This window comes from Molothrus aeneus, chromosome 5 (assembly GCF_037042795.1).
Source record: "Molothrus aeneus isolate 106 chromosome 5, BPBGC_Maene_1.0, whole genome shotgun sequence".
In the NCBI taxonomy this organism is placed as follows: domain Eukaryota; kingdom Metazoa; phylum Chordata; class Aves; order Passeriformes; family Icteridae; genus Molothrus; species Molothrus aeneus.
In genome coordinates, this window is record NC_089650.1 from 17,654,723 (window position 1) to 17,680,247 (window position 25,525).

The window sequence follows — 25,525 nt, forward strand, 5'->3', positions numbered from 1 at the left end:
CACTGTTTCCAAAAGTATTTGCACTTCATTCATTTTGTCTATTTAACCCAATATAATACATTTTTAGTGTTTAGTCTTTTGGTTTGGAACAATTAAAGTGAGGCTGCTCTAAGGACACGGTGATATGCTTGTGTTAAACTCAGATAATTTTTTTTACCCCTGCAGTGGCTTTATAAAATCTGTCATAATTGGGAACTGGATGTGCAAGAAAGGAAAGTAGCAAAGTTGCAGAGTAGGACTGAGTATTCATTCTACCAGCCTCCCTCTGTGCAGTGCTGCCAATGCATATTTATCAGACTGCAAACCCTGCACTATCCCAGCTCTGCTGAGTCTCCTCCTGAGAACAGACTGTCAGTTATGTCAAACTGGGTGTTAAAAGCTGCTGGATTTTGTGGCTGGAGCATACGTTTTTGAAAGACAAAACTGGAATCAAGCTCCTTTATCACTGGGAATGAAACTCATTTCTGAACTATGGTGTTCTTATGTGGAATCAATCACACTACCCCTTTCCTCTCCTTTTCCCACCCTCTGGAATCTGAAGATACATGTGGTTTCTCAAATGGTCTGAACAAGTAGCTTGCCTAAGTCTCATAATATATATGGTATGACTCAAATCTTGGTGTTTTAGGCCTGTGGAGAGCTGAAATGTTCAATATGCAGGATTTGCAGTACATTCCTGCAAGAGAGAAGAGACAGCACACTCTATCGATAGAAAATCCTGTAGCTTTTATCCTTAATGACCCAGCACTCCTGCTGTTTTGTGTCTCTATTTAGTACTCTAGCTAAAGTTGGGGGTATAACAAATATGTTAATGCTCCCTGGGATTAGACTGACATGGCCTCCTTTTCTCAGAGCTTTTCCATTAGAGAAGTAGAGATTTCCTATGGAAGTAGGGAATTTAGGTATATAGGTTTGTATCCAAATGCATGCTAAAACATTACTAACCTGTACAGAAATGCCAAATTGCTTAATTACTAACCTGTACAGAAATGCCAAAAGAAGGACATGACATCTTCATGAATTCTAGATAGATTCACTGACATCAGTGTCTTACAACAAACACCAACTGAGGTGCAGGAAGACAGGTGAGGACATTAAGCCTGGTTGCTTTAAGGGGTCAGTTGTTTAATCAGTAGATTGAATTCAGGGTGTGTCAAAGGAAAAACAAAATCTCTATGACAATAAATTTGGCAGCATATTTTTTCTGTTCTTGCAAAACTTTTAAGATTGAATGTGGTGATACTGGAAATGAAGGACCAGTAGCCTAACTTAGAGATTAGGATAACAAACTTCTTGTTAAGCAAACTTCTCCATTGGAAGCATACAGACCTTTCAAACAATGGCTTTTTGGACAATGCAAGCTAGGATGCACCCTCTGGTGCATATTTAGGGTTAGAAGAAGTGACATCTCCATGCCTGTTCTCACTGACCCTCAAGCCAGAGGTAAACTTGATGCTGACATCATGAAGCACTAACTATCTGAACCAACCACTTCCAACTCTCCTAATTCAATCCTCCTAAATGCACTATCATGACCTGTCTCCATTCTGCATTCCTATAATTAAATAGATCATAGCAACTAAAAGAAGCCTTTCCATTCACCACCATTTCTAAATTGCATAGTGGTTTCCAAAATAACACTGCTTGCACATGGCAACCAAAGCAAAGAAACCTAGTTCTAAATCAATATTCAGCCTAATTTGTTGTTTCTTTTTGCTCATTCTGCATCCTTCTACAGAACTGCCATTCCAAAGATAAAGATCCAAGAAAGGCGTGCTACTGAAGCATGGCCATGGAGTCATAGCATCAACTGATGCTTAAGAAGCCTGTGTTTTCTAGAAGATAACAAAGAAATGTCTGTCTCTGTCTCTTTTCTGAGAAAATCTTCTCTTTCTAACAAACAATTTAATACCTAGTGTGAAACCCTAGTTCTAGGCAGGAATGAACTTAGACTTGTCTTTAAGTATGTTCTGAGCAAACAAGGGAGATAGGTTATCTGGAATGTACTCAGGTTTCCTTAGCTATACTGGACTTTATCTTGACCACCTCTGCTGAGTTCAACAAATCCTTTGACATGAGCAGCAGTGCAGGCCAAAACCAGTAGGTTCTTGACAGAGGCAGAATCCATCAGACTTAGAAATACCAATATTAATTACCGTTTTTTTGTTTTAACATTTTAATTTGTTATTATTTAATAATTTAATTACATGACAGTATTGTTTATAAATTTGCTAATTGCTTAGAGGAGTGCCTTAAGTAAAACAGGGACATTTCCTTTAAAGAGCAGAGAGAGGTTGTTTAAACCTTTGAGCTGTGAGATGTCTATTATTTACAGAACATTTGGAAACAGAGAGATTAAAGCCTTCTCAAAATGGATGCAAGTATTAGGATAGACAAACAGGGAGAAGCTTAGCAATAGGATAACTCATGTCACCACAAAAATATGATTTTCCATTAAATCCCTTAGAAACAACAAAAAAAATACAAAACCTCCCCACAACTTTGCAATATAAACCCAGTTTACACTGAACAATTCAAACTTCTAATTGGAAATAGATATAGTTTTACCATTTACCAGAATTTTAACATTTAGTAAAATCCCCCAAAGAGAATGACATGGATATTTACTGTATTTTTGCTTTTGTTATGTTTTTTAGCATTGTTCTTCTGGTCCTACCCCCATCTAACATGAACATGCTACTTCTCAAAAGACTTGCAAAGATTGCGTGTCAATAATGGAAGCTGCTCTCCTATTTTGATTAAACAATACTTATGGAGTCTTTTTTCATACTGGACAAGATGAGCATTTATATTATTTTAGGAAGCTTACCAAAAATGATAAAATGGTGTACTAAAACCATTGTCAGGGAGTGACTACTAAGGCTTCCAGCAGGAGACTGGAGGCAAATATAAGGAGCAAAGTGTGGGACTGGAATGCCCCACTCATGATAGACACATGAAGATATTACCACATGACATGAACAAAAGTAATTCACTCTTGCACAAAATTGTCTTTCAAAAAAAAGCAGCATATTGAAACTACCTCCCTTAATAAGTTGTTTGTACTGTAAGCATATTTTACTAGTCTATTTAACCTGTTCGAATCAAACAGTCTGATCACTTCCCCAATTTTAATCCACTTTTGGCAACATCATTGGAAAGCATTTCTGAGAGAATTTCTAAACTGGATAATGGATACACACATATGCCCACACAGAGTTTAATGTGAATTCTCTTTTTCTGGAGTTGCTGTCTATTAAGGGAATTGGTTATTTTGTTTTCATTGTACATTTATGCCTCTCAACTTTGGGAGCTAACTGTGCTAAAACCAGGTTGCAAAACCTTCTGAGGGACTGTCAGCAGCCATTCCAAAGCCAGAATAAAGCACCTGAATTTAATGAAATAGTGTATATACTGACTGTAACAGCAGGTTTACTTCAAAAACAAATGTCAAAATTGGAATCTGGGACAGTTAAGCAACCAGTGTGAATTTATCATCTACACCTGTGCCATAAACTGATACCAGAAATAGGCTAAATGAATACAACACTGTTATTACCATTATCACTATTTTCCAGCATTCAGGAGTGTGTAGATGCTTTACAGTGAAGATAGATACTATCCCTATTCCCACAATGCAACAGGAGTAGCAGGTGGATCTCTGATCTCTCTTATTCACTGTAGAAAATCTTCACACAGGTGAAATCTATTTGAGATGATCATGAATTAAATGTTTCATTTCTTAAAAAGAGAAAGGAACCAGGGAAGGGAGTCTGACCTTCTTCTGAAGTTACATAGTAAATGTACAAAAAGCTCATGTAGTGATAATCAGATGTACAATATACAGGAAAAGAAAACCTCCTTTACCTGTGAAATAAGACAGACTTGACGAGTGTGACAACATCCCGACTGGCATTGTACCCTGCACAGACAATGGCAACGTGGATAGTCTGTGGGAGAAAAGGAACAAAAACAACAAAATTAAAGCCCGCTCCTGTGCTCATCACTTGTTAAGGAGAGCACACACATGACACTGCTGTTGTTCAGTGCGGCAATTGTTAGGGATTTGAGTGGGTGTTTTGCAGCTGTTTGCAACCCACTTGAGGCAGTTTGCTAAAAACATCTTAATTGAGTTATAGCACCATCATCATTCCAAAGTCATTACTACCACTACGTTACATCAGATGTTTGAGTAGAATTGCATTTATTAGCTAAGACATATGTGTGCATGTATGTACACAGACCCTCCCCAAGTAAGCAGCACACAAAATCCTGAGTGTGCAAACATACAGATATTTTTAATCTTCTGAACTAAAGTTTAAAATTGTCTGATAATTAGAAGCAGGTATGATCTCAGAAATTTTGAATTATTTCTGTCTTATGCACAGGCCCTATGGAGAGGGTGAGCAAGCTCTCATGGATGAACATGACTGTGATTATTGGTTTGCCAGGGCTGGATGCATCCCAGTGATGTGATGGGACACAGGCTGTGATGGCAAGAGGCCACCTCCCTGCGTGTGACTACCAGCATGGCCTGTTCTAGCAGCATTAATGTGAAGTTAAACACAACCCCCACAAACACATTCTCTCCACCTCATGACACTGGTAAATTATCACTTATTCTGTGCCTTTTTACCTCCCTTTTAACATGAGGCAGAGGTTTCCTCATCTCTTCAGGAGGAAAGGGAAAATTGAAAAGGCGCTACGAGTCATTATTTAGCAGTAAGCACTAATCTGAAAAATGCTATCACGTTACTCTGCTCTGCTTTTAAAAAGTAGCCATTTCTGCTCCCTAGGGACAAAAAAATTTTAATCCTATCAAGTTTTGACTCCAGGTTCTGTGATCTTCTGTTTCTTAGTGGTCACAGAAATGAAGCAGAGTTCACCATGCTGTCATCACAAAGCTGCCATTGGGGACACAGCTGTGAAACTGCAGGGAAGCCTCATTTGGCTTCCATTTGAAGCTTGGTTAGCTGGTTTCTCACACACATAGCTCTCATTTTCCACAGAATGCCCACTATGCTGAGAACAAATGAGGAATTCTGTCTCCTCACGTAGCCACAGATTCCCAAAGCCTGGCTTGTAAAAGAAGCACATTTACACAAGAAGTGCCATGTGTTGGGCACATCTGAAGAGCCCACAGCCCCATCCATTAAGATCCCCTGGAACAAGGCACAATTTGAATCATACAAGTGCCAAGTGGCTGTGCCACAGTGGAACATCCACATGAACATCACAGCTCCCTCCAGCCCTGCTGTGCTTCACAAGCTCAGGCATATTTAAGATCTGATGTTTTAAGAGGACCTGAATTAATAAGACAGCTGTCTGTCCAGAGAGGTGTGAGAAAGAATGTACTGTAGTACATTTTGGCAGCCACTCTGTGAGGTATTAGCACTTTAAATTTATGTTAAAGTGAATGGGAGCCGAGCATGCTCAACACTTGGCAAAAATTGATTGTGTTCTTCTCTTGTGATAAGAGGGGAGAACAGAGACTGCTTATTAATGACTTTTATTACAGCAGGACTCTGTAATGTACTCATTGGCATGGGTTGCTGTGGGTGCACTGATTCCTGATCCTACATGTACTGCCTCCTCTCTCATTGTCACCTGGTCCCCCTCCCAGGCTTCCAGAAGACCTAAAATCCTTCCCCTCAGTGCCAGTTAAAATCAAATTAACTGAGAACAGTTTCATCCTTGCTTTAAACATTTCACCTGAAGGCACTAGACCAGAAACAAACATTTTAGGGATTTCCACAGAATAGCACTGTCATATACAGTCATCATTGTTTTATACCACCTACACTTGCCAGAAAAGCTCTCCTCAAAGCCACTCCCTCTACCTTACAACTTCTGTCCAAATCAGGGTTTATTCTGTCAAGTTCTTACCCACATCTGTTCTCCTTTTACTAAATCAGTTTGTTTCAGAATTGAAGGCATGCATTCCTTGCTGTCTTCTAGTAGCTGCTGTTGCCTTGGATGCTGCTTCAGCCAGGACACAGTGAGAGCAGCATTTACTACGCTTCTGAATGCTCTCTTCCAGCACAGAGACACAGGCATTCATGTACCTTCTGCTCAGCCTCTCTGTGGTGTTTGATATTACATATCACTTCTATTCCTGCCTGCAATCAGTTAAACAACAGAGCAATAATCCTCAAAGAGAACAGAAATCAAGACCTTTTCGTTCCAAGTTTTTTCCTGCAGCATGCTTCAAGGCTCAGTCTATTCCTCTCGTTTCCTTCATCAACTTTCCTCTCTCTTGTTGTTTAACTGTTAAACAAAGTCAGTGGAAAAACAGATAAGCCAAATGAAGTTATCAGCCTGAACTGCTTGCAGATGTTTGCATCCCAAGGGGAAAAATCATTATTTCCAGTTTTCTCCACTCTTGCTCCAAATGCATGCTTGGATTGAGAACAGCTGGCTGTACCCAGATTCTGGCAAGTTATGGCTGGAATAAGCACTTGAAAGAACTTGCACCCTCCTGAGCATACTACTGTAAGCATCACCTCTCAGATTTTGAAAATTGTCACTTCTCCCAAATTCCTTTTATCCATCTGCAGATGGCTGGAAGAGTGTATCCCCCATCCCACCAGAACTGGCCACTGTGATTCACACAACCTCCAGACCCAATGACTGCAGCTAACACCAAGGACTAAAGCCACATGACCAAAGAATGCTCCAACTTCCACTGCAAGTGTCAGCCTGCCTGTTTGGCTCAACATGTCCCACCAAACTTCTCACACAAGGCTCTGTATGTTACACTTGCCCCTTTACTGTTGGCATTCCATGATAGTTTTAGATAACACTAGTCACACTCTAGCCTGGATATTTCGAAATCGCTGCAGGACCAAACTGAGCATTCAAAGTGTCCATCTTCCTACAATGCTCTCTTCAAAGTGAGTGATGGGTATGTTCACCATTTGCTGCAGCAGTTTGGACTCAGGTCATTCACTGGAGATGCTTTTGGATAATGTAACTCACTGCAGCAACAAATGAAATGATGATACGCCTGACGATACAGAGTCAATGAATTCTTCCTCTGTTTATAAACAGAGATATGAAGAGGTAATCAAAACACTGTGGAAGTGCATCACAACATTCTCCCTACAGGCTGAGGATCAGGGACACCAACTGCACTATTTTTAATTTTAAATAGTTTAGGAAGCACTCAGGTGTACGTGGTTCAAGGTACTTAAGGAAGCTAAGCTTCTTTAGGAAAGGGAGTTTAAGTCATACCAAGGTATATGCTCAAAACTCTTACCTCAGCCACTACACACCAGGAAAAGCCTGTCTCTAAATGCAGTATTTCATGTTCTGGCATAATATTATTGTGAAGAAAATATCCAAAACCCAGTTCTTCTACACGAAGAACTGGGCCCCAGATCCATACTGATGAGGAGTAAACAGTGCCTAGATAAGCATGCATAACTATTTCTTCTCCTTGGGCTACTTTTTGGAATGTTGAAATAATGAGTTTAAAAAACCTGTATTAGTCCTTATAGTTAAAAATAATCTTTGGTAAGACATTCCATACCTCAGTAATTTTCCAGTAGGCTTTCCATTGTAGATATTTAATCCTTCATAAATAATTGTTGAATGTGATTAAGAGATATTACAAGTATGTTACAAAATACTTGTGTTTTCAGAATTGAAAATTTTTCCAGAAAAACTTGTTTGTTTTTTTTTCCCCCAGTGGCAGATAAAATCTGCTTTACATGTGTTACACTGCTGATGTTGGTGAGGATCTGTTCTTGATGGCTGTGGAGCACTACACACTTAACCCTACTGAACAACACTGTTGAGAACAGGAACAATACAAATATGCCTCCAAAAATGCATCAAATGTTAAGTATCTTGCTAAGCCACTAAATGCTATACTCCTAATTATCAATTTCCTAATATATAATATCTTTCAAAAATATTTATAAATACACAATTCAAGTAAATGCTCAGTTTAGAGAGGCACAAACTGGAAAGATACAGGGATAACACTGTAAGGAAAAGGCATACAATTTTGTTATCTTCCACTGGCATTATGCTCTCCTTCTGAAGCCTGTTGTTACTTCTGACATCTGTGTAATGGAAATATGCTTACTCATATTTCCAAGGTTTGTGTTCAAATGGTCTACTCCTGGGAAGGCATGATGGGCATCTGCTCGCTCAAGGGAGAAGCCCCTTGTCTGGGTGTCTGATCTTTTTCTTGCAGTATAATGCTGGTCCATTTTAAAGTATCAGGAGAGCTCTCCTGTGATGCAAGAGTAGAAAGTTGTGGCTGGAATGCAACAAACCCACAGCTATTTGATATAGATCACAATTAACATCACATAGATGATGCTTTATCAGAGATTTAATGTTCATTCATTGTAACTGCATTTTCAAATGTTTTAATCACCATTAAAGACCTTCCCAAATTAGATTGTGAAACGTTACCACCAGTAAATCTCTAAGAACAGACTCAATGAAATGAGCAACCCATTGCTGGCACTCTTAGTCTCCACCAGAGCAAGAGTCTTCTTCCTAAGAACCCTTGTTTCTCACTACCTAATTTGTCAACCCTTGCTGTGATATATTCCAGGGTCAGAAGCTAAAAAAACCCTTTGTTTACACATCTGAAACACAGAAAAGAACCAGAGAATGAAAGGCATCAAGGTGCCCCTCACAAAAACACAGGACGAGAATCTACACTAACAGGATAAATGATGAGACCCTTGGCAAATCTGGTAACAGGGAAGTTTCATTTTCACTTCCATTGCTGTAACTGAGTTACTGATTGAATTCCTTAAGAGAAGAGTAAGAAGTTGAGATCAAAATAGCATGCAGTGAAATAGGGGGATGGCAAATAATGTGAGATTTCGTATTTTATACAAGCATTGCCTCCAGCAGAGTGCTAAACCCCACTGAGCAAGCAAACTCATTGGCAAAACACATTACAAACTGTAAGGCCACTTAAACTATCCCTACTTTAAGCTACTGTTTTTGTGTCCTACATTGGTTGGTACATTGAACAACCAAGAACTGAGATTCAGCTCATCACTCCTTAATATAATAATAAGGGAAAAGTAAGGTTTGCTGATTGATGGCCTGATTAAAAGAAATGCCAAAAATCTCACGCTGAGGAAAATCAGGCCCTCTATCTGGAGGAGGGAAAATGAAAAACAAAAACGTCCTCTTCCCTCTCCTTACAATAACATTGTTTCCTTTTTTCTACATTGTTGGACAAAGATATCCAACTGGAAAGCAGCAGTTCATTTTCAAACTGTGCTTGATATTTTCTCATTGAATAGAATTTATATTAAGAGATAGTTAGGATTTCTTTTTCCTCTCACACCGATTTTCTTTCAACTTTTATCTTCCAAGTGGCAGCAAGCAAGATAGGTGGTGATATGGTATTACCCTCTTTGTAGAAATAAATGGAGGAAGTTATTTTTGATAACTTTATCAGCTGAGATTGGCACAAGGCCTTTAAGCGAGACTTTCTGTTTTGGATCTATTCATATTTGGACCTGTCATCATTCAGACATCTCACAACTAAGTATCTGGATGACATCCACAGAAGTACTGACGTAAAATGGCAAAAACCAAACCAAACCAACCACACCAAAATGGTCTCAGAAGCAGATTGCCTGTTCCTGCAGCCAAGCACACTGCTAGTGCACAGCTCACGCAAAGCACCTGCTCCCACAGCAACATCCAGACACACTCCTCAAAGTGAGTCAAAAGCACAGGCTGGCTCCACGAACCACGATTTAATTAATCATGAACCCTGAATTGTTTCAATATAGGCACAGAAACAAAGAAATAAGGCTTTTCTAAGCACTCTGGAGTCATTATTATTTAAAATACACAGGGTCAGCTCACCACAGGTCTTTATCTGCAGAGCTGTAGTGAAGTCAGCTAGAAGCAAGGCTTTGATTTTTATATCAGGTTTGGGGACACAAGAACGAAAAAGACAAAAAGCTGTGATGAAATAATAACTCAGAAGATATTCTGATGACAAATGTGTTAAAGGCTTTTTTAAAAAGAATAATAAAAAATTATCTGAAAAGCTGCACGCAGCAGACCTTTAAGATGCTGGTTTTGGAGGAAAAGGTTTCAGAGGAAGGAAACGGGGATCTGCAATGTCCTTAAGGGACCACATCTACCAGGCTTTGCTTCTGGCATGTTCCTTTGGCATATTTACCTCACACTTCTCCACCACGGGCTGCTGGCCGCACTCGGAGCTGTTCCCCGCCACGATGCCAGCGCGCAGGCTCTCGCTGTCACCCGTGCCCTCCTCCATGGAGTAGGTTTTGGAGTGGTTGGCACGGTGGTGCGCGGCGCCCCGGGCCTGGGCCAGGCTGAGCTGCTTGCGCAGCGCGCGGTTCTCCTCCTCCACCTCCCGCACGCGCACCTCCAGGCTCTCGCGCTCCCGCTGGCTCGACGCCGTGTACCGAGGGCTGTGCGGCTGCGACTCCAGCGGGGACAGCGACACCGGCTTCCCATCTGCACCACAAGGAAACAGAGCACTTCTGTCAGAACACACCAGCTGCATCTTCCTTTAATATTGGTGTTGTGAGGCAGAGATGCGCTTCACATACAGCCATGTTTTATGCAGACTTGGCACTCCCAAGCCATGCTTAAGTGCACGGTAAACTTGGACAAATTCTGAATTCTACAAGCTACAGGTCCTACTAATTTTCAAATCACACCAAAAGATAAGCATGTGTTTCTTTGTTCTCATAGGGCTGCCTGCCAGTCTCTAGTCTGGGAAGACAGTCAAGAACATTAGGACTTAATTCAAAGGCAATTAATATACAGTTAAATATATTTTAGAAATATATGCGAGATGAAATAATTTTGCTATTCCCACCCCACTTCCTTCACAGTCAAATGACAGAATTTTGGCAACCATTTTGTGCCAAACAGTAGCCCCAGCTGATTCATATGTGTGGAACAGATGGGTTTTATTCAGCGACATAGTATTATGTGCTTGCTGAAAAATAAGAGGTTCAAGGCAGAAATGTTCAATACACATGTGGGCCAAATTCTGGAAAGTATTCTGGCTTAAAAAGACTCAGTGGAATTTTCAAAAAAATAAAAAGGTTCAATTCAACACCTTCAAGTAAAGTGTCTCAAAAATGTTTAATGAAAATCAAATTGAAGCAAAGCAAAAGACAGTGAGAGTTATCCACAGTGTCACAATTAGCAAGAAATTCCTTTGCAGTGATGATATGTGAGTATCTTATACTAAAGTATTTCTCTGATGTAATTTTGTACTTGCATGTGTTAAATCACAAAATTATTGAACTGCAAGGTTGAAAAAATCTCTAAGGTCATTGAGTCCAACTGCTAATCCAGCACCAACATATTCACCATTAAACCACATCCATATCCACATCCACATTTTTTAACACTTCCAGGGATTGTGCTTTTACCATTTCCCTGAACAGCCTATTCCAATGCCTGACCATTAGGTCATTTTTTCCTAATATTCAACAAAATCTTCTGTGGCACAACTTGAAGTCATTTCATCTCATCCTGTCACTTGTTGCATGTAAGAACAGGACAACCCTCACCTGGCTACAATCTTATTTAAGGCAGTTTTAGAGAGCAATAAGGTCTCTCCTGAGCCCCCATTTCTCCAGGGTAAGCCCCTCCAGCTCCCTCAGTTTCTCCTCATGGGACTTGTGCTCCAGACCCTTCCCCAGCTACACAGTTCTTCTCTGGATATGCTCCAGCACCTCAATACCCGGAACTGAAAGCAGGATTCAAGGTGTGACCTCATCAGTGCCAAGTACAGGGACATGTTTGCTATTTAATGTTTTTTCCAGTGCAGACAGTCCCATTGGTTTTATCAAACAAGTAATAGCCTGAGTGGTGTATAAAATGGAAACCATGCAGTTATTGTTTAGAAATTCTCCCTAAAAAGTACGTTTTTCACCTACCAACTCAAAACTATCTCCCTGCTATAAAGACCTGTTCACTGCTTGTTCTTTTTCATTGTTTCACATTAACATGAATGATGAGCAGTCCTCTAAACTGACTTCATGAAAAAAACTGGTATGGCAATCAAATCCTCAATTCTAATTCACATTGTTGAGTTATACAGGTATACACACTTCCTGTTATGTATATAAATCATTATCTTGATTTTCATCATCATCTGGATAGATTATCTTGCATTTCTTGCAGGCTATCTTCTACAAAAATATTGTAATTTATTAATTTATCATTAGCAAAGGTTATGGATAAATCTGAGACTGAAAAACGTCTCAAGACAAATTCTGGAATTTGGCCACTGACATGTTGTAACTTGAATGCTCTAGCAAATAGTTAATTCAAAATTCAATGAGATATTTGATAAGCCCGAAAATAATGGGTGCATCAACAGAGAAACGTCAACATGTCAACATAAAGGACAGAGCCATGCTACAATTAGACATGCAATAGAATACTGGGTTATCTTTCTCCAGCAAGCTTGGAGGACCTGGAACTGAAGTTGTGTTATTTCTCAGCTGCTGATACTCAAGGAAACTAAGATTCATTTGGTTGTGATTCTCTTGCATCCCCATTACTGGACAGCAAGAGTGTATTGTGTAGACACTCTGAGATAAAAAGAAAAACGGCACCTTTTCTCACCCACAGAACAACCAATCTGTGTTATCAACAGATACACAATTACACTGCAAATCTAGCCAAGGACTTCACTGGCTATCTTAACTCCTCACTTGGTGAATATCCAGCCAACACAGATATTAACTCATTGCTTCCTGCCTTTGTCACTGAATTTTCCTAGCTTCAGATAATTACCAGAAAAGGCAGCAAGATATGGAAGTGAATCTCAGAACAACATTCATCAACATTTCAAAATATGGAAAAAAATTAAACATATCTTTACCTATTCTACAGACATAAATCAATAGATCATAAATGCTGCTTTTACAAAATTAAAACTTTTAAAATTTTTCTTATCTTTTAGAAAAGGATACCATTTTGTACATCTGAACAATTGCAGATATACTGATCAGAAAAGTTCAAGTGTTTCTACACAGTATTTAGAAGAAACAGCATAGTCTGAGAAAGGGACTGAAAGAAAATATCACCTCGCTGCCTCAGACTGAAGTTGCAGCAGCTATGAGAGCAGCCCAGTCTTTATGCAGCCTTGGCTTTAAGTGCCAGTAACTCCATTACTGTTCTCCCAGTAGCAAATATTTCTGCTGGTATGTAAAAGGAGTAAGGAAATCCTCTCAGGAATTAGCTAGCTAGGCTCTTCATCTGAAATGTACAACTAGTTGAAATGAACTGATTTACTACAGAAATTATCTATGTTTTATTACAAGTTGCCAAGTCCAAGATATTTTCTGAAATTATCTCTTCTGAGTTTGTACAGCTGGACAAGTCATGTTTTGTTACTAATACTGCTCACTGTTCTCGGGTGTATCATGTACTAGGTATATTTTCACATCCCAGCTCTCTCTGCTGCAAATGATAACATGACAATTCCAGGACCCATGTGAAATAAAATTATAAACCAAAAGTGAACAGAGATCCTAATACTCAGAAATAAAGTAATATTTTTAATAACTTCAGAGATTGCACAACTCATAATTTTTGCACATCTGAGGCTGGCAAGGCTGGTGACAAGATACTATTTGATTTAGTTCTGTGTGGTTCATCTCATCTCTGAAGAAGGAGTAAGTGGATTAATGTTAGGGACCACTGACGTTTGATTGTGTGTGTTGCTTGGCAGAAGAGTTAAACTGATTGCACTGCACTTGAATTTTATAGTTTTTAGTAACTGGCAGAATGCTCTGAGCTGGTGTCTAGGCACTTTTTATCTAATCTAAATCAAGATAAAATAACATAACACATAACGAGGTCTGTGTGACTTTGGGACTGAAGATGTCCCAGGGAGCACAACAAGGAACATTACTGTGCTCTGAAGCAAGTAGTGTACTTTTGAATGGTGTGATAAATAATAATATAGCTATTATTTTTATTATTCATTTGGGGTTATTGCTCTATTTTTGAACTTTGGCAGTTTCAATTTTCAACTTTAGTTTTTTTTTTCTGTGTCAAGCCTTTTACTTCAGACTTGTGCTAATGCAACAGTACCTACAAAGACCTGCAAAATTCCACTGTCCACAAAACAAAACTCAAACACAAAGCTGAATGATTATTTCATGGTCGACAGCAGTCAATGACTTATTCTCACACAATTCAGAAAACTTGACAATATGTAAGTTATGAATTCTATGGATTATTGAATCTTTCTGCATATAGGAAATCACTTGAATTTAAAGTAACAGATTTCATTTAATACTAACTTAAGCAGAATGCCTAGGACACTGGACAAAATAAAGCAATCATAAAGCAATCCAGCAAAATTAATTTGAAAGGAGAAGGACTGAACCGGTGGCATTTTCTTTCTTACATACAGAACTTAAAGGATAGGCATTAAAGCCAAGTTCTTTGTTTTGTAGTTACCAGACTTGGGAGAGGTGATAGTTCTGAAAAGGACCCAGTGGCATTGGAAAGTTGCCAAGGAAAGAGGCATAGAGAAAAGAACATTTATCCAAGGGTTACTTGGGTAATAGAGAAAGAAGCAGAGTGTAGGAAAGTAAAATTTTCTCTGATTCAGAGAAGAAAAATGCAGAAGCAGGCATCCCAAGTTTTCCAGACAACCCAGATCTGAACTAAAATGCTTACAATTGTGTTAGGAACTGAGGCCCATAAAATTATGGAGCATGTTTTGGGAGGGTTTTTAAAAACTTTTTACATTTCATTTGTTAGAAGGCACAAACTACGTGTGTTTTGGCATCTTGACAAGGTCTAGAGGTTTCTATATGTTTCAGCCATTACTCATCCCCTGCCTAGTAGCATGCAATGCCTTTAAAACAAACTAATGGCAGTGAACTCTAGGCTGCTCCTTAGGTAAGGGGAAGTTATGGTGCCCAGAGACAGTGTTTCAGTCTGACTACAGATACAAGATATGCTTCCATTTCACATTTGTCAACATTTGAAAATTCACATTATTTCTGCCCACTTTGAAGACTAGCAGCATAAGAATTTTAACGAAAAGCCAGTATTTTGCAGAAAGAAATGGGATAGCAGGTAACCATGCTCATTACTCTCCTCCTGATAAGGGCTCAAAATCATTTCAAGTTCATTGCAGAATTATTTTTTGCCACATCAAGACCATTGTGGAGAACTCCATGGACTCTAAGGTAAAAAAAAACCATAAGACTGCAGTCAGGCTACAGAGACATAAAAGCCAGGTGTAAGCAGATAAACTATCCTTTCTATTCTGGAGTTCTAGCTCAGCTTTAATCACCCAATATCTTAGGACTCCATGCACTGCTGCTCAGCTGGCTGCTCTGGTAGGTCCTGGCTATCTGGGCAGCTATGAATGAAGTTATTCCTGCTGACACTTTGGTACTTTAGATATGTGCCTCCATGAGTAGGTGCTAAGGCATCCCAAAGTACCTATTCTCACACCAATTTTTTTTCTCCAACAACTTTTTGTGAAACACTGCAGTGTGATGTCAGCTGGAAGTAGAAAACCTTGCCTGAACAACCATTTTAACAGGGAAACATAGTCCAAGCAATTTACTTCAGGTCTGTAAGTACAGAACTTCTTCATCCTAACATGATATGAGCCAATTAAATGCTCCTGCTTTTCACGTGTCAGAGGCAGAAACTTGTAACACTGAAAGATGTCACAGTAAGTGCACCGAAGGCTGATGTTCACTTGACAGAGACAGCACAAGAAGTAACAAGAAGCCTTTTCATACAGTCCACACAAGTTTCCTCAGCTCTGACAGAAGAACTTCTCCCCATCACTATTAAGTCCTTCTCAGGATTTGGCATGGACAACACATGTGTTAAGTTACCTGTTATTAGTTAGGAGAGGCTGTTTGCACTGGAGATGCCAATCAACCAATCAACCATCAGGCTTGGACTCAGTCAATACTAATTGCACTTAAGAGCTTCAGCAATTCTTTAAGTACTAAATTTGTGTTCAATTCCACTGTTGTTAAGGGTACTTAAGAACACATTAAGATGGTTTATTGAACCCAAACCTGAACCATTCAATTCCACTGAAGGTCAGCCTTACTTAAAGAATCATGTTATTGCCTGCTATTCATATACAGGCAAATGACTTTCTCAGTGTCCTTTCCTTGAACAAAATAGCCCTCTACAAGCAGTGGATTCAGAAATCAAACATATCATACAAAAAAACCTTCACCCCCAGAACACCAAACTTGCCAAGTGCATTGACTTTGCTTGGCCAGTTTTGGCAGCAGAGGGGCTCCATGGGCAGCCTCTGTGTGAAGCTCCTGGAAGCTTTCCCCATGTCCTAGAGAGCCAATGCTGGATGGCTCCAACACGGACCTGCTGCTGGCCAAGGCTGAGCCCATCACAAGCAGTGGTTGCCTATGGGCTGACCACAAAGAAGGGGTAAGAAGTTACTACACAGAAGCAATTATAGCCAGAGAGGAGAGGAGTGAGAATACAGGACAGGAACAACTTTGCAGGTACCAAGGTCAGTGCAGAAGGGAGGTGCTCTAAGTACAGAGCTAAGATTTCCCTGCAGCTGTGGGAAGACCGTGGTGAGGCTGATGTGCCACTGCAGTCCATGGAGGTCCGCATGGAGGTCCACTGGAGGACCATATGCCAGAGCAAGTGGATGCCCAAGGGAGGCTGTAACCCTGTGGGGAAGCCTACCCTGGAGCATGCTTGCTGGTGGGATTTGTGATCCGTGTCGGGGTGTCACCCTGGAGCAGTGTGTTCCTGAAGGACTGTATCCCATGGGAGAGACCCATGCTGCAGCAATTTATGAACAACTGCAGCCTATGGGAAGGACTCTCTTGGAAGAACTTTGTGGAGGGCTATCTCCAATGGGAGGGACTCCACGTTGAAGTAGGGGAAAAGTGTGAGGAGCAAGGAGATCAAATGTGATGAAATGACCACAAGCCCCATTCCCTGTTTTCCTGCACCATTACAAGGAAAAAAGTGAGAGAAAAGCAGGAGTAAATTTAATTTGGGAAGAAGGTGGAAAATAAAGTGGGCTTTTTAGACTGAGTTTTATTTCTCATTACCCTACTCTTATTTGATTGGTAATAAATAAAATTAATTTTCCTGAGTTAAGTTCTGTTTTGCCTGTGTAATTGGTAATGGACCTCTTTCTGTTCTTGTCTTGACCCATGAGCTCTTCATTATATTTTCTCTCCCTGTGAAGCTGAAGAGGGAAAATGATAGTGCAGCTTTGGTACTTGGTGTCCAGCCAGGGTCAAGCATCCACTGAAGTCAAACACAAGTTTGGAAATGTGAGAATGATGGTCTCCTGTTCAATCTTTGCTGTCATTCCCTTCTGTTTGCTGACAGGATCCTGCATGATCACCACTTTATTTCCAAAGAATATCAGCATCATTGTGTGCAGAGGATGGATGGTGATCATAGCTATTTAGCAGGTTGTTTCAGCTCATCATTCTGTTTGTAACCACGCATACCTATCCTACTTATTTATTCCCTCACTGGCCTATGATGTTCATTACTATCCATCTTAATGCAGCACAGGGATCAGTGATGTCTTTTAACAAGTTTTTTAAAGGAAAGGTGGTACTGTGAGTCCCTCTTTTGCAGTCAAGCAAGAAGTTGTGCAGTCCTTAACACTCACAGAAAATACCATTTTCGGATGCACAGCTGAGATGGGTCTGATACAGTTTTTCAACAAATAATCACCTTTTCTGCACTCCAGTTTTTCAGAGGACAGCTACATATACAACAGTTATAAGCTTAACATTTCTGTAATGCAGGAGTCTGCAAGTTGGAAATCCAGGAAATGTGGGGAAAAGTACTTAGCAGCCACTTGCAATATTATTGTTTTATGAACACCGTGTAATGAACTCGGTGGTAGAGACAGAAACAATTCCTCAGGGCAAATTTGACTTCATAAATTACAAAGTTGTCCCCTGCCTTGTTCATGACACAAATTCCAGTCTCTTAAATTAACTAAATGGAGGGGTTCAAGAACCACTTTCTCTGCATTGCTGCATTTGCTCTGCATGCAAAACGGGGAAGGGGTTGTGTTTCAGAAAGGCTTTGCAGTTGTACCATCAACGATGGCATCATGCTGCAGAACTGCAGAGAGCTGTTTATGTGCTGGCTGAGCAAATGCAATTCTGATAGGGATTCTCTAATAGGGATGATAAAGAGTAAAAGATACCAGGTAAAGAAAAAGCATGAAGCAACAGAATGCAGGAAGAAGATCTAAACATAAACATCCTTCTTGGAAACAGATGTGACTTTTTAAAAATAGTTTGTTTTTGCAAAAGAAATATAGGCTCATTAGCTAGTTATGAATGTTGGCTTATTAGCATATTCAAAACAAGGGCCCATAAGTCTTAAAATATTTGCTCATTTCCTTGTCTAGAATAAAGTAACATTTCTTCTGTTTGTTCTTCTCATTCTTTCTTTCCCTGTTTTGCATTGCCTTGGCAATATATATGCCTCTTCAAGAAAAGGACTAAAAATAACATTTCTCTCCTTTCCATTGGCAGCAGAGATGTAAGAAAATAATATCTTATCAGAGTGAGCACTGAGGGAAAATAAGATTTTATCAGGGACTTGGTTTGACAAAGATAACATGTTATCAAGAGGGGAACTTGGCAAAGATAACACATTATCAATATCAGGAGTAAAGCCTGGGGAAAATAATGTCTTAATACCTATTAGATTCTAAATAAGCCATCTGTGCTCTTGACAAATTGTTATTTTCTCCAAGTCCCATTCCTGTAAAGATGCTGATTTTTTTGGCAAACCATTTCTTTAGCAGTTGGGAAGCGGGGGAGAAAGAGCAGAAAAGAAGCTCCATCTCCCCAAAGGTAGAGGGGTATTCTCTTTCTGCTCAAAAGCTTTGCAGTAGGTCACGACTGCCAATGTGACAGCCAGAAAGACTCATATGTGTGGACCCTGAAGGCATATTGCAGGGAAATCCCCTACAACAACACTCAGCAAGCACACTGCAGAGCACCCGGTGACAGGAGGAGAGAGAGGGTCAATGCCCCTTCTGTCCTCTGACCATGCTACCAGGCCCTGAGGTGTTGCCTGTGAGGTTTTTTGGCAAACACACTTCTCTACAGAAGCAATGACTGGCTATCCCTTAGCAGTGACTTTTTGTCATAAACAACCTCATCACAATTAGCAGTATACACGTGGGGTACAAATAAATGAGATCTTTTAGGTCAGTTACAGACATAAATCCCTGTTCAGTTAGAGGTTACCATTCCCACAGCTTAAGCTGACCCAGAGGGTCACACAGAGCTTCTCACCTCCTGCAGTGCAACACATCCAACTCAGCTTTAGCTGGTCTGAGCCAGCCCAATTGCCTCTGCCCTGAAGCATTCCCCTCTACCACCTCCATGACAACCAGTGCCTGGTGGATGCCTGTGCCCTGAAGCTGAAACCTTCTGCAACTCAATTATAAATCTTTAGAGTTCCAATCTGGATGAATTTAAATAAATTGTGGCACCTCCTGGAAAATGAGAAATCCAATTAATAGTAGGATGGACTACTAAACGTCCTAAATGGCAGAATGTGGGTGAATGCCACTGGTTATTCATAGGAATGGGCAAGCAGGGAATAATTAGAAGGGAAGCTGTGGAGGGCCTGTAAGAGTGTGATGTGAATAATAAAGCACACTTAGGAAAAGGCATATGAATGATATCTGCAGGCTAAGTATTTGTAGCCAGCTGAATTTCCCTGGTGTAGAGCACAAGTGGGAGAGAAAACAATGGGATTTGTTAATCTGAAAATTTCCTATGGAGAAGCAGCATCTCTTTTTTCATTAACCATTTGGACTTCTTACACCCAGGTATTCCCTGCTCAGGTGTGAGTTTTGTCTTAAGGTGACTACTGGCCCTGATATAGCACAATGTATAATCAGCAGCAGGCAGCCATTACAGCTCTCTGAGGTAAAGCATGTGCCCAAATGTGTCACTGCAGCTGTACACACCACTGTGACTATCATTCATGGCATGGGATGTAAGAGACTGGAGCTATTCTATGTTGGCTCCTGCTCAGTAATAAACTGTGGAAGAGATAGGAAGGGGAAAAGCCTAAAATGCATCATTTTACAGTGTTTTTTAAGAGGACAGAAAGTAGAAGAAATAAGTACATGTAGGCTTAGAAAATGTATATATCTATGTTTCTACAATTGCCACAGTAACCACAAGGTAGAGACAAGCATGCTCAATGCAAGCCTAGCAGCAGTTAATTCCAATTCTGTTGCTGGTAATTAGCCTCAGCTGCTCATCAATAGAGGCTCCAGCTGATAATTATTAAGTTAAACTTCTGAGCAGTATTTGCATATGTAAAGCACGCTTTCCCTGTTGAAGCAACAATGGATGCTATAATGCATTTCCTAATTGTACAGCTCTTGGATTTGGGGAACCTGGGCAAGAGAGTCTGCTTTGCATATCCTTCCTCACCCTCATCAGGCCAACCTTTCAGAAGAAATGCACTTGCACACACTGGCATCTACAAGCTACAGTGGAAAACAATCCTAACCCTGCACAAAAGGGAAAAATTCATTTCAACCAGAATAATACAAAAGACAGTTCTGCACATTCCTCTAAACATTTACCTTAACTTCCTTACAACCTAAAAACATGCAACAACTTGTCTGTGACAAGGTAGCCTGGTCACCTTAACTCCAGATTTGGTCCATTAGCTCCCAGTGACCACCTTTCAGATGCGGTGGAAAATTCAGCATCATTATGTGATTCTCTGTTAAGCTTTTTCTCATATTAGTTCCTTCAGGTCAGAATTTCATTTCCTGAATGTGATACTTGGTCACCAGTAACAGCCATGCCCCCCTGATTAACTGCAGTGTCAAGAACACAGATAAACACACACCATGCCTGGATTATATGTATCTCTTCAGTTCTCCACGTTTTCATAATTCCATGACTGATAAGACATGCCCAGATCTGCTTAATACCCAAGGAGTTCAGAGGCACAGTCCCTTTAGGGATAAGGAAACATGAAAAGGAATAGGGAAGACTTTTGTGGAATCTATAAGAAAACTCCTTGTGCCTCCATGTAGTTACCCTATCACTTTGGTTTGAGTCAATGGTAGGCTTACTATTAACAGACCTGAATGTTTTTTTTTTTATCAGACAACAAGGAATAGTAAAGCAAAAGATCTATTTATTTGATGATAAAAATATAAAGCAAAAGTAAACCAAAAGTTTGGCTTTAGGTAAACATGGGAAATGGGCTGAAAAAGGGAGGTCTAAGGTAATGCAGGTGGTCAGCCTCTGGGAAAGCCACTCTCTTTTAAGTAATGGTTTAAAACTTAGTAAATAGTAAAATTTGTGTGCCTTGCTGGAAGTCACCTGGTAGCAAAACAGACTTTCATCACATAAACAGAAATGCTGCAGTGTTAGTTCAGGCTGGTTGGTGATGCTGAAACCTGCTCAAAAGCTTGTTACATCCCTTCATCTCCCTTGGCACAGAGATGCCATCAGAGAACCATGTGCTCGTATTTTGATTCAGGCTGCTGAAAAAGGAGACTGAACACTCACTGAGCATCAGGGATTGTTCAAGGATTAATAAGTAAGTAAAAAAATCCAAATTCTGCACCACAGCATTTCTTCTTTAGTAGTACCAAGATCTGTAAAAACCTTCAAATCTTATAGAGCACAAGCCAACAACAAAAACAGCTATGAGCATACATACATAAAGTCAAGTAGCAAAGAAAAAATTTTCAGATCAGTGATTGCTCTTCTTTATAAATATATCTGAAGACTACATAAGCACACAGTGTTATTCCTCTGATGATGTAACACTGCTAAAGTTATTAGTATTGTTCAGTGTTGAGTCTTTTTTTCTCCCCACACATTCTCAGCACTTCATTTGCTGCGAATGCCATTTCAGCCACTTCAGTCCCAAAGAGAAGTGAAGGGAAAATGCAAATAACTGCACATTCAGGATACATGAAGGCTGATCAGTGTTATGACATTTATCTTCACCTATGACAAGAGATAAAATAACTCTGGAGTTAGCTTCCTGTCCTCCTCATGAAGAAAAATGTCATATCAGATAATCATGTACTATATACAGCAAAATTGCTAACACACTTTGCAGAGGAAAGAAACATCTCAGCAGTGATACAGATGGTAGGTTACATGTCACGGCTATGACATCAGAAATGAAACACACATCATTTTAAAACAGTAGATGTAAAAATCAGTCATGGCAGAAGAAATACCCCTACAACAACAGTACATAAATTAGCTAAGGGCAGCTAGTTATTTGCAGAAGTTAAAGTTGTGTTAAATAGCTATGAGTTGTTTGTGGAAGTCAACAGTACTTTCAGAATTAGCTTCAATGTGGCCAAATATCTATCCAAGGACTACAACAAATTTTTGGTGATCAGACTCTATTGATATGTAATATGGAACCTCATTTTTACACTAACTTACTCAACATTTACATTTTTAAAAGTATTTAGTTTTAATATATTGGAAATGCTCCTTCTACAAAGATATGGTAAGTTTCTAAGAAGTGATTTTTTATCAGATGTATCTGATTGCTGTATCAGGTAAACAGAGATTTCATTTCTATCAGTGATTTAAGTTTCCTATAATACACGAGGAAAATACTCTTTTTTATTATATTGTTATTTTGTTACAAAACTGAAGACAGTGTATAAGAAACATAATCCTCTTTCAAGTAAGCAAAAGGCAAAACTTGGTGACTGATGAAAACAAGCGTAGGTCTAACACTGCATGATATGTGCATGCATACAGTACGGTGGTGCTACTCATTTTTATCTTGCACCACAAATACACCCAGTGCTGTACTGTTTTAGGTTAGAATGTGGGCTATGTCCCCTGTGCCCCATCACAAACCTGCTGAGCTTCCTGTGAAGCAAGCAAAGGAGATTTTTCATTTTCAAGCAGCCAAAAGTTTATTAAGGTTAAAACCAGCGAACTGGGAGCAAGACTTAGCTGTTCTGCTTACTTAGGGTTTGTCTTGTAACAGATGAGGGGGATCTTGGAGACTAATTCACATTTCTGCTGTGCTCCACAGAAACATCTTAATGCACACTTAGGATCCTCAACTAGATTTCTGAAGAATATGCCTACTCTTGTGTATGACAACACTGAGGTTAAGCCCTACTGACACACTTATTTACTAATATGAAAGAAAGCTGCTTTACTCAGAGCAGTAGGGCTCAATATTGACAGGATTTGCATGCTTTTAAGTAAACATTTCCTTTTTTTTTTTCTCAAATAGATGTCTAGTTTCCCAAGTTTTCATGACCTCCAGGTGTTCCTCTCAAAAGCAGTATGACACCTCTTTAGTAAGCACAGACAACATAGGATTTTTAAGGATGCTCTTGTAAGGTGAGACTGAATGCAGGGCCAATGGCCATCACTTTCTACACTGATATATACTACAAACTAATTGATGTCTATGACAAGTTTCTGTGTTGGAGTAATGGGAAGATGAAGGCAGAGGCATTTACGAAAACTACTGTATTGTGTTGTGTCTAGAGGTCAATTACAGTCCTACAATTGTTCTTTATTCTGTTGACAGATTTTCACTAAATGTATTTCTCCATCTTCCTTTGTTAGTGTAATTATAGGTTTATTCACTTCTACCATTTGAAATATCTTTTATCTTAACATCATTGCGGAATAGACAGAGACTTGACCAAAACTGTTGATATTGAAAAAACACAAATTAACGTACCTTATGCCTAAAGAACAATCAGACATGGAAAAAAACAATAGATCAGCTACATAACAAAAATGCTACAACCTTAAAAATCCTTTAAAGGTCGAGCAAAAGAAGAAACAACCTGATTGGTAAAAAAGAACAGAGAAAAAGGTGGCTTCCTTTCTCACCTTGTTTCAGGAAAAGGGAAGGATCTCAGTATTTTTAATTATATATTCCATATGAATTTGAGCTAATCTAGATATGGAAATCAGCTGTTAATAAGTGACATTGGATAAAGCTGAGGACTGAAAGCTAAAGAACATTGCTTCCATCACCTATATTTTCTCTCAAACATACCCTTACAGAAATTAAGGAATCTCCATCTATGACATGGTCTTCTCCCTTCTTAATTACGACCATCTACCCAGGAAAACCTGAGGCAGGCAACAGACTAAGAACACTTTATAGTCCTATTACTACAAAGTTTACTTTCTAAATTATGCCTTCTGGTTTTAACTATCACTAAAACAGTACAGATATTGAGTTATACCACTCGTGACTTTATGCTTTCCTCTGAAGAAGATCCTGTATGTCTAACATTATATAATATGTATCCTGTCCCTTATGGTAAAATTCCAATAGACAAGACATTCCAGTGTGACTTCTCCTGTTTTGAGAGACAGTCTTTTCTCTCTTGAGAAATTGTAACTTCAGCAGGTACACATTTAAAATTCACACTAACACCTTACCCTAGCGTGTTCTATGGAAATGATTTGGTTTCTTATTTGATGAGCAAAAATATTTATTGTGGATTCCATCAGACAATGCTTTTCTTTCTTTTCTTGAATAATCTGACTGCATCAAATCAACAGGGAAAGTTGTATTAAAACTGTATTTAAAGTCTTGCAATATTTTAGATTTATTGGAAAGTCAAATTTTGGAGCTACATGAGAAAATTTCAGTGCTATTTGCTTGTTTCTTTTGCATTAAGATCTCAGTTTCATCCCTGCAGCAGAAGGTGAAAAAATATCACCTATCATGATGAAAAAAATCAGAAGACAAAGCTTTTAAAAACTTATATTTTAGATATAGTAAATTATGCCCTTTGAACTAGCAGTGCAAAATTTTTCTTAGGATTGTTCAAATGCCTTATGCTTTACCATGACAGCAGATACATCAGGTAGGCTGGGTAAATGGAAGGGCCAGCACCTGTGACATGTCTGTAACAGCTATGGGGAATCCATCAATACAGCCTAAAGAGAATTAAGCGAATTCTCAGAGTTGTCAGGCATTTAAAGGAATCTAAATATCCTTTAGTAATCTTCAGTAGACCTTCAAAGACAACATAATTATACCTGATAATACACAAAATTAACAAGTATTTATCATGAATTTGAATTACTGAGGGTTTGTTTATTTTGGTTGGAACTATCCTTGAGAGGGCTCTGCAGGCAAAGTTTTGTACTGAAAAATGTTATTTTCACTGATCCCTCCCCAGTACTCATTATGGGGTTATCTCCTTCTCCAAAGGAGAAGCATTCAAAAGATGTACAGATTGCAGGAAAGAATGCTCAAATAAAGGTAAAATGCCATCATTTCTACTGTGTCCCACTATAGTACTTAAAAAGCTGAAGTTTAGCTCTGCCAAGCATATAAACCTCCAAATCTGTTAGACAGCAATTACCATGTATTTAATTTCACAGCTGTGCCTTTTCCCTTTTTGATTCAGCACCACCACCTTTTTCTGCTTCTCTTGCTCAAGCCTCTTGCATTTGGTTCATAATCAGGTCCTGATGATCCTTAATGCCTTGATTTC

The 25,525-nt window shown here is 39.4% G+C and overlaps 1 protein-coding gene across 2 annotated transcripts in view; it reads right to left on the reverse strand.

The window, feature by feature from the left end:
- LARGE1 (LARGE xylosyl- and glucuronyltransferase 1) overlaps positions 1-25,525 on the reverse strand; it is a 272,061-nt gene that overhangs the window by 129,502 nt on the left and 117,034 nt on the right. For both annotated transcript variants that reach the window (XM_066551016.1, XM_066551015.1), the window contains 2 exons: positions 10,178-10,479; positions 3,868-3,950 (listed from right to left, as the gene is read on the reverse strand). In XM_066551016.1, the coding sequence (XP_066407113.1) occupies positions 3,868-3,950; positions 10,178-10,479 (385 nt within the window). The remainder of the gene's footprint in view (positions 1-3,867; positions 3,951-10,177; positions 10,480-25,525) is intronic.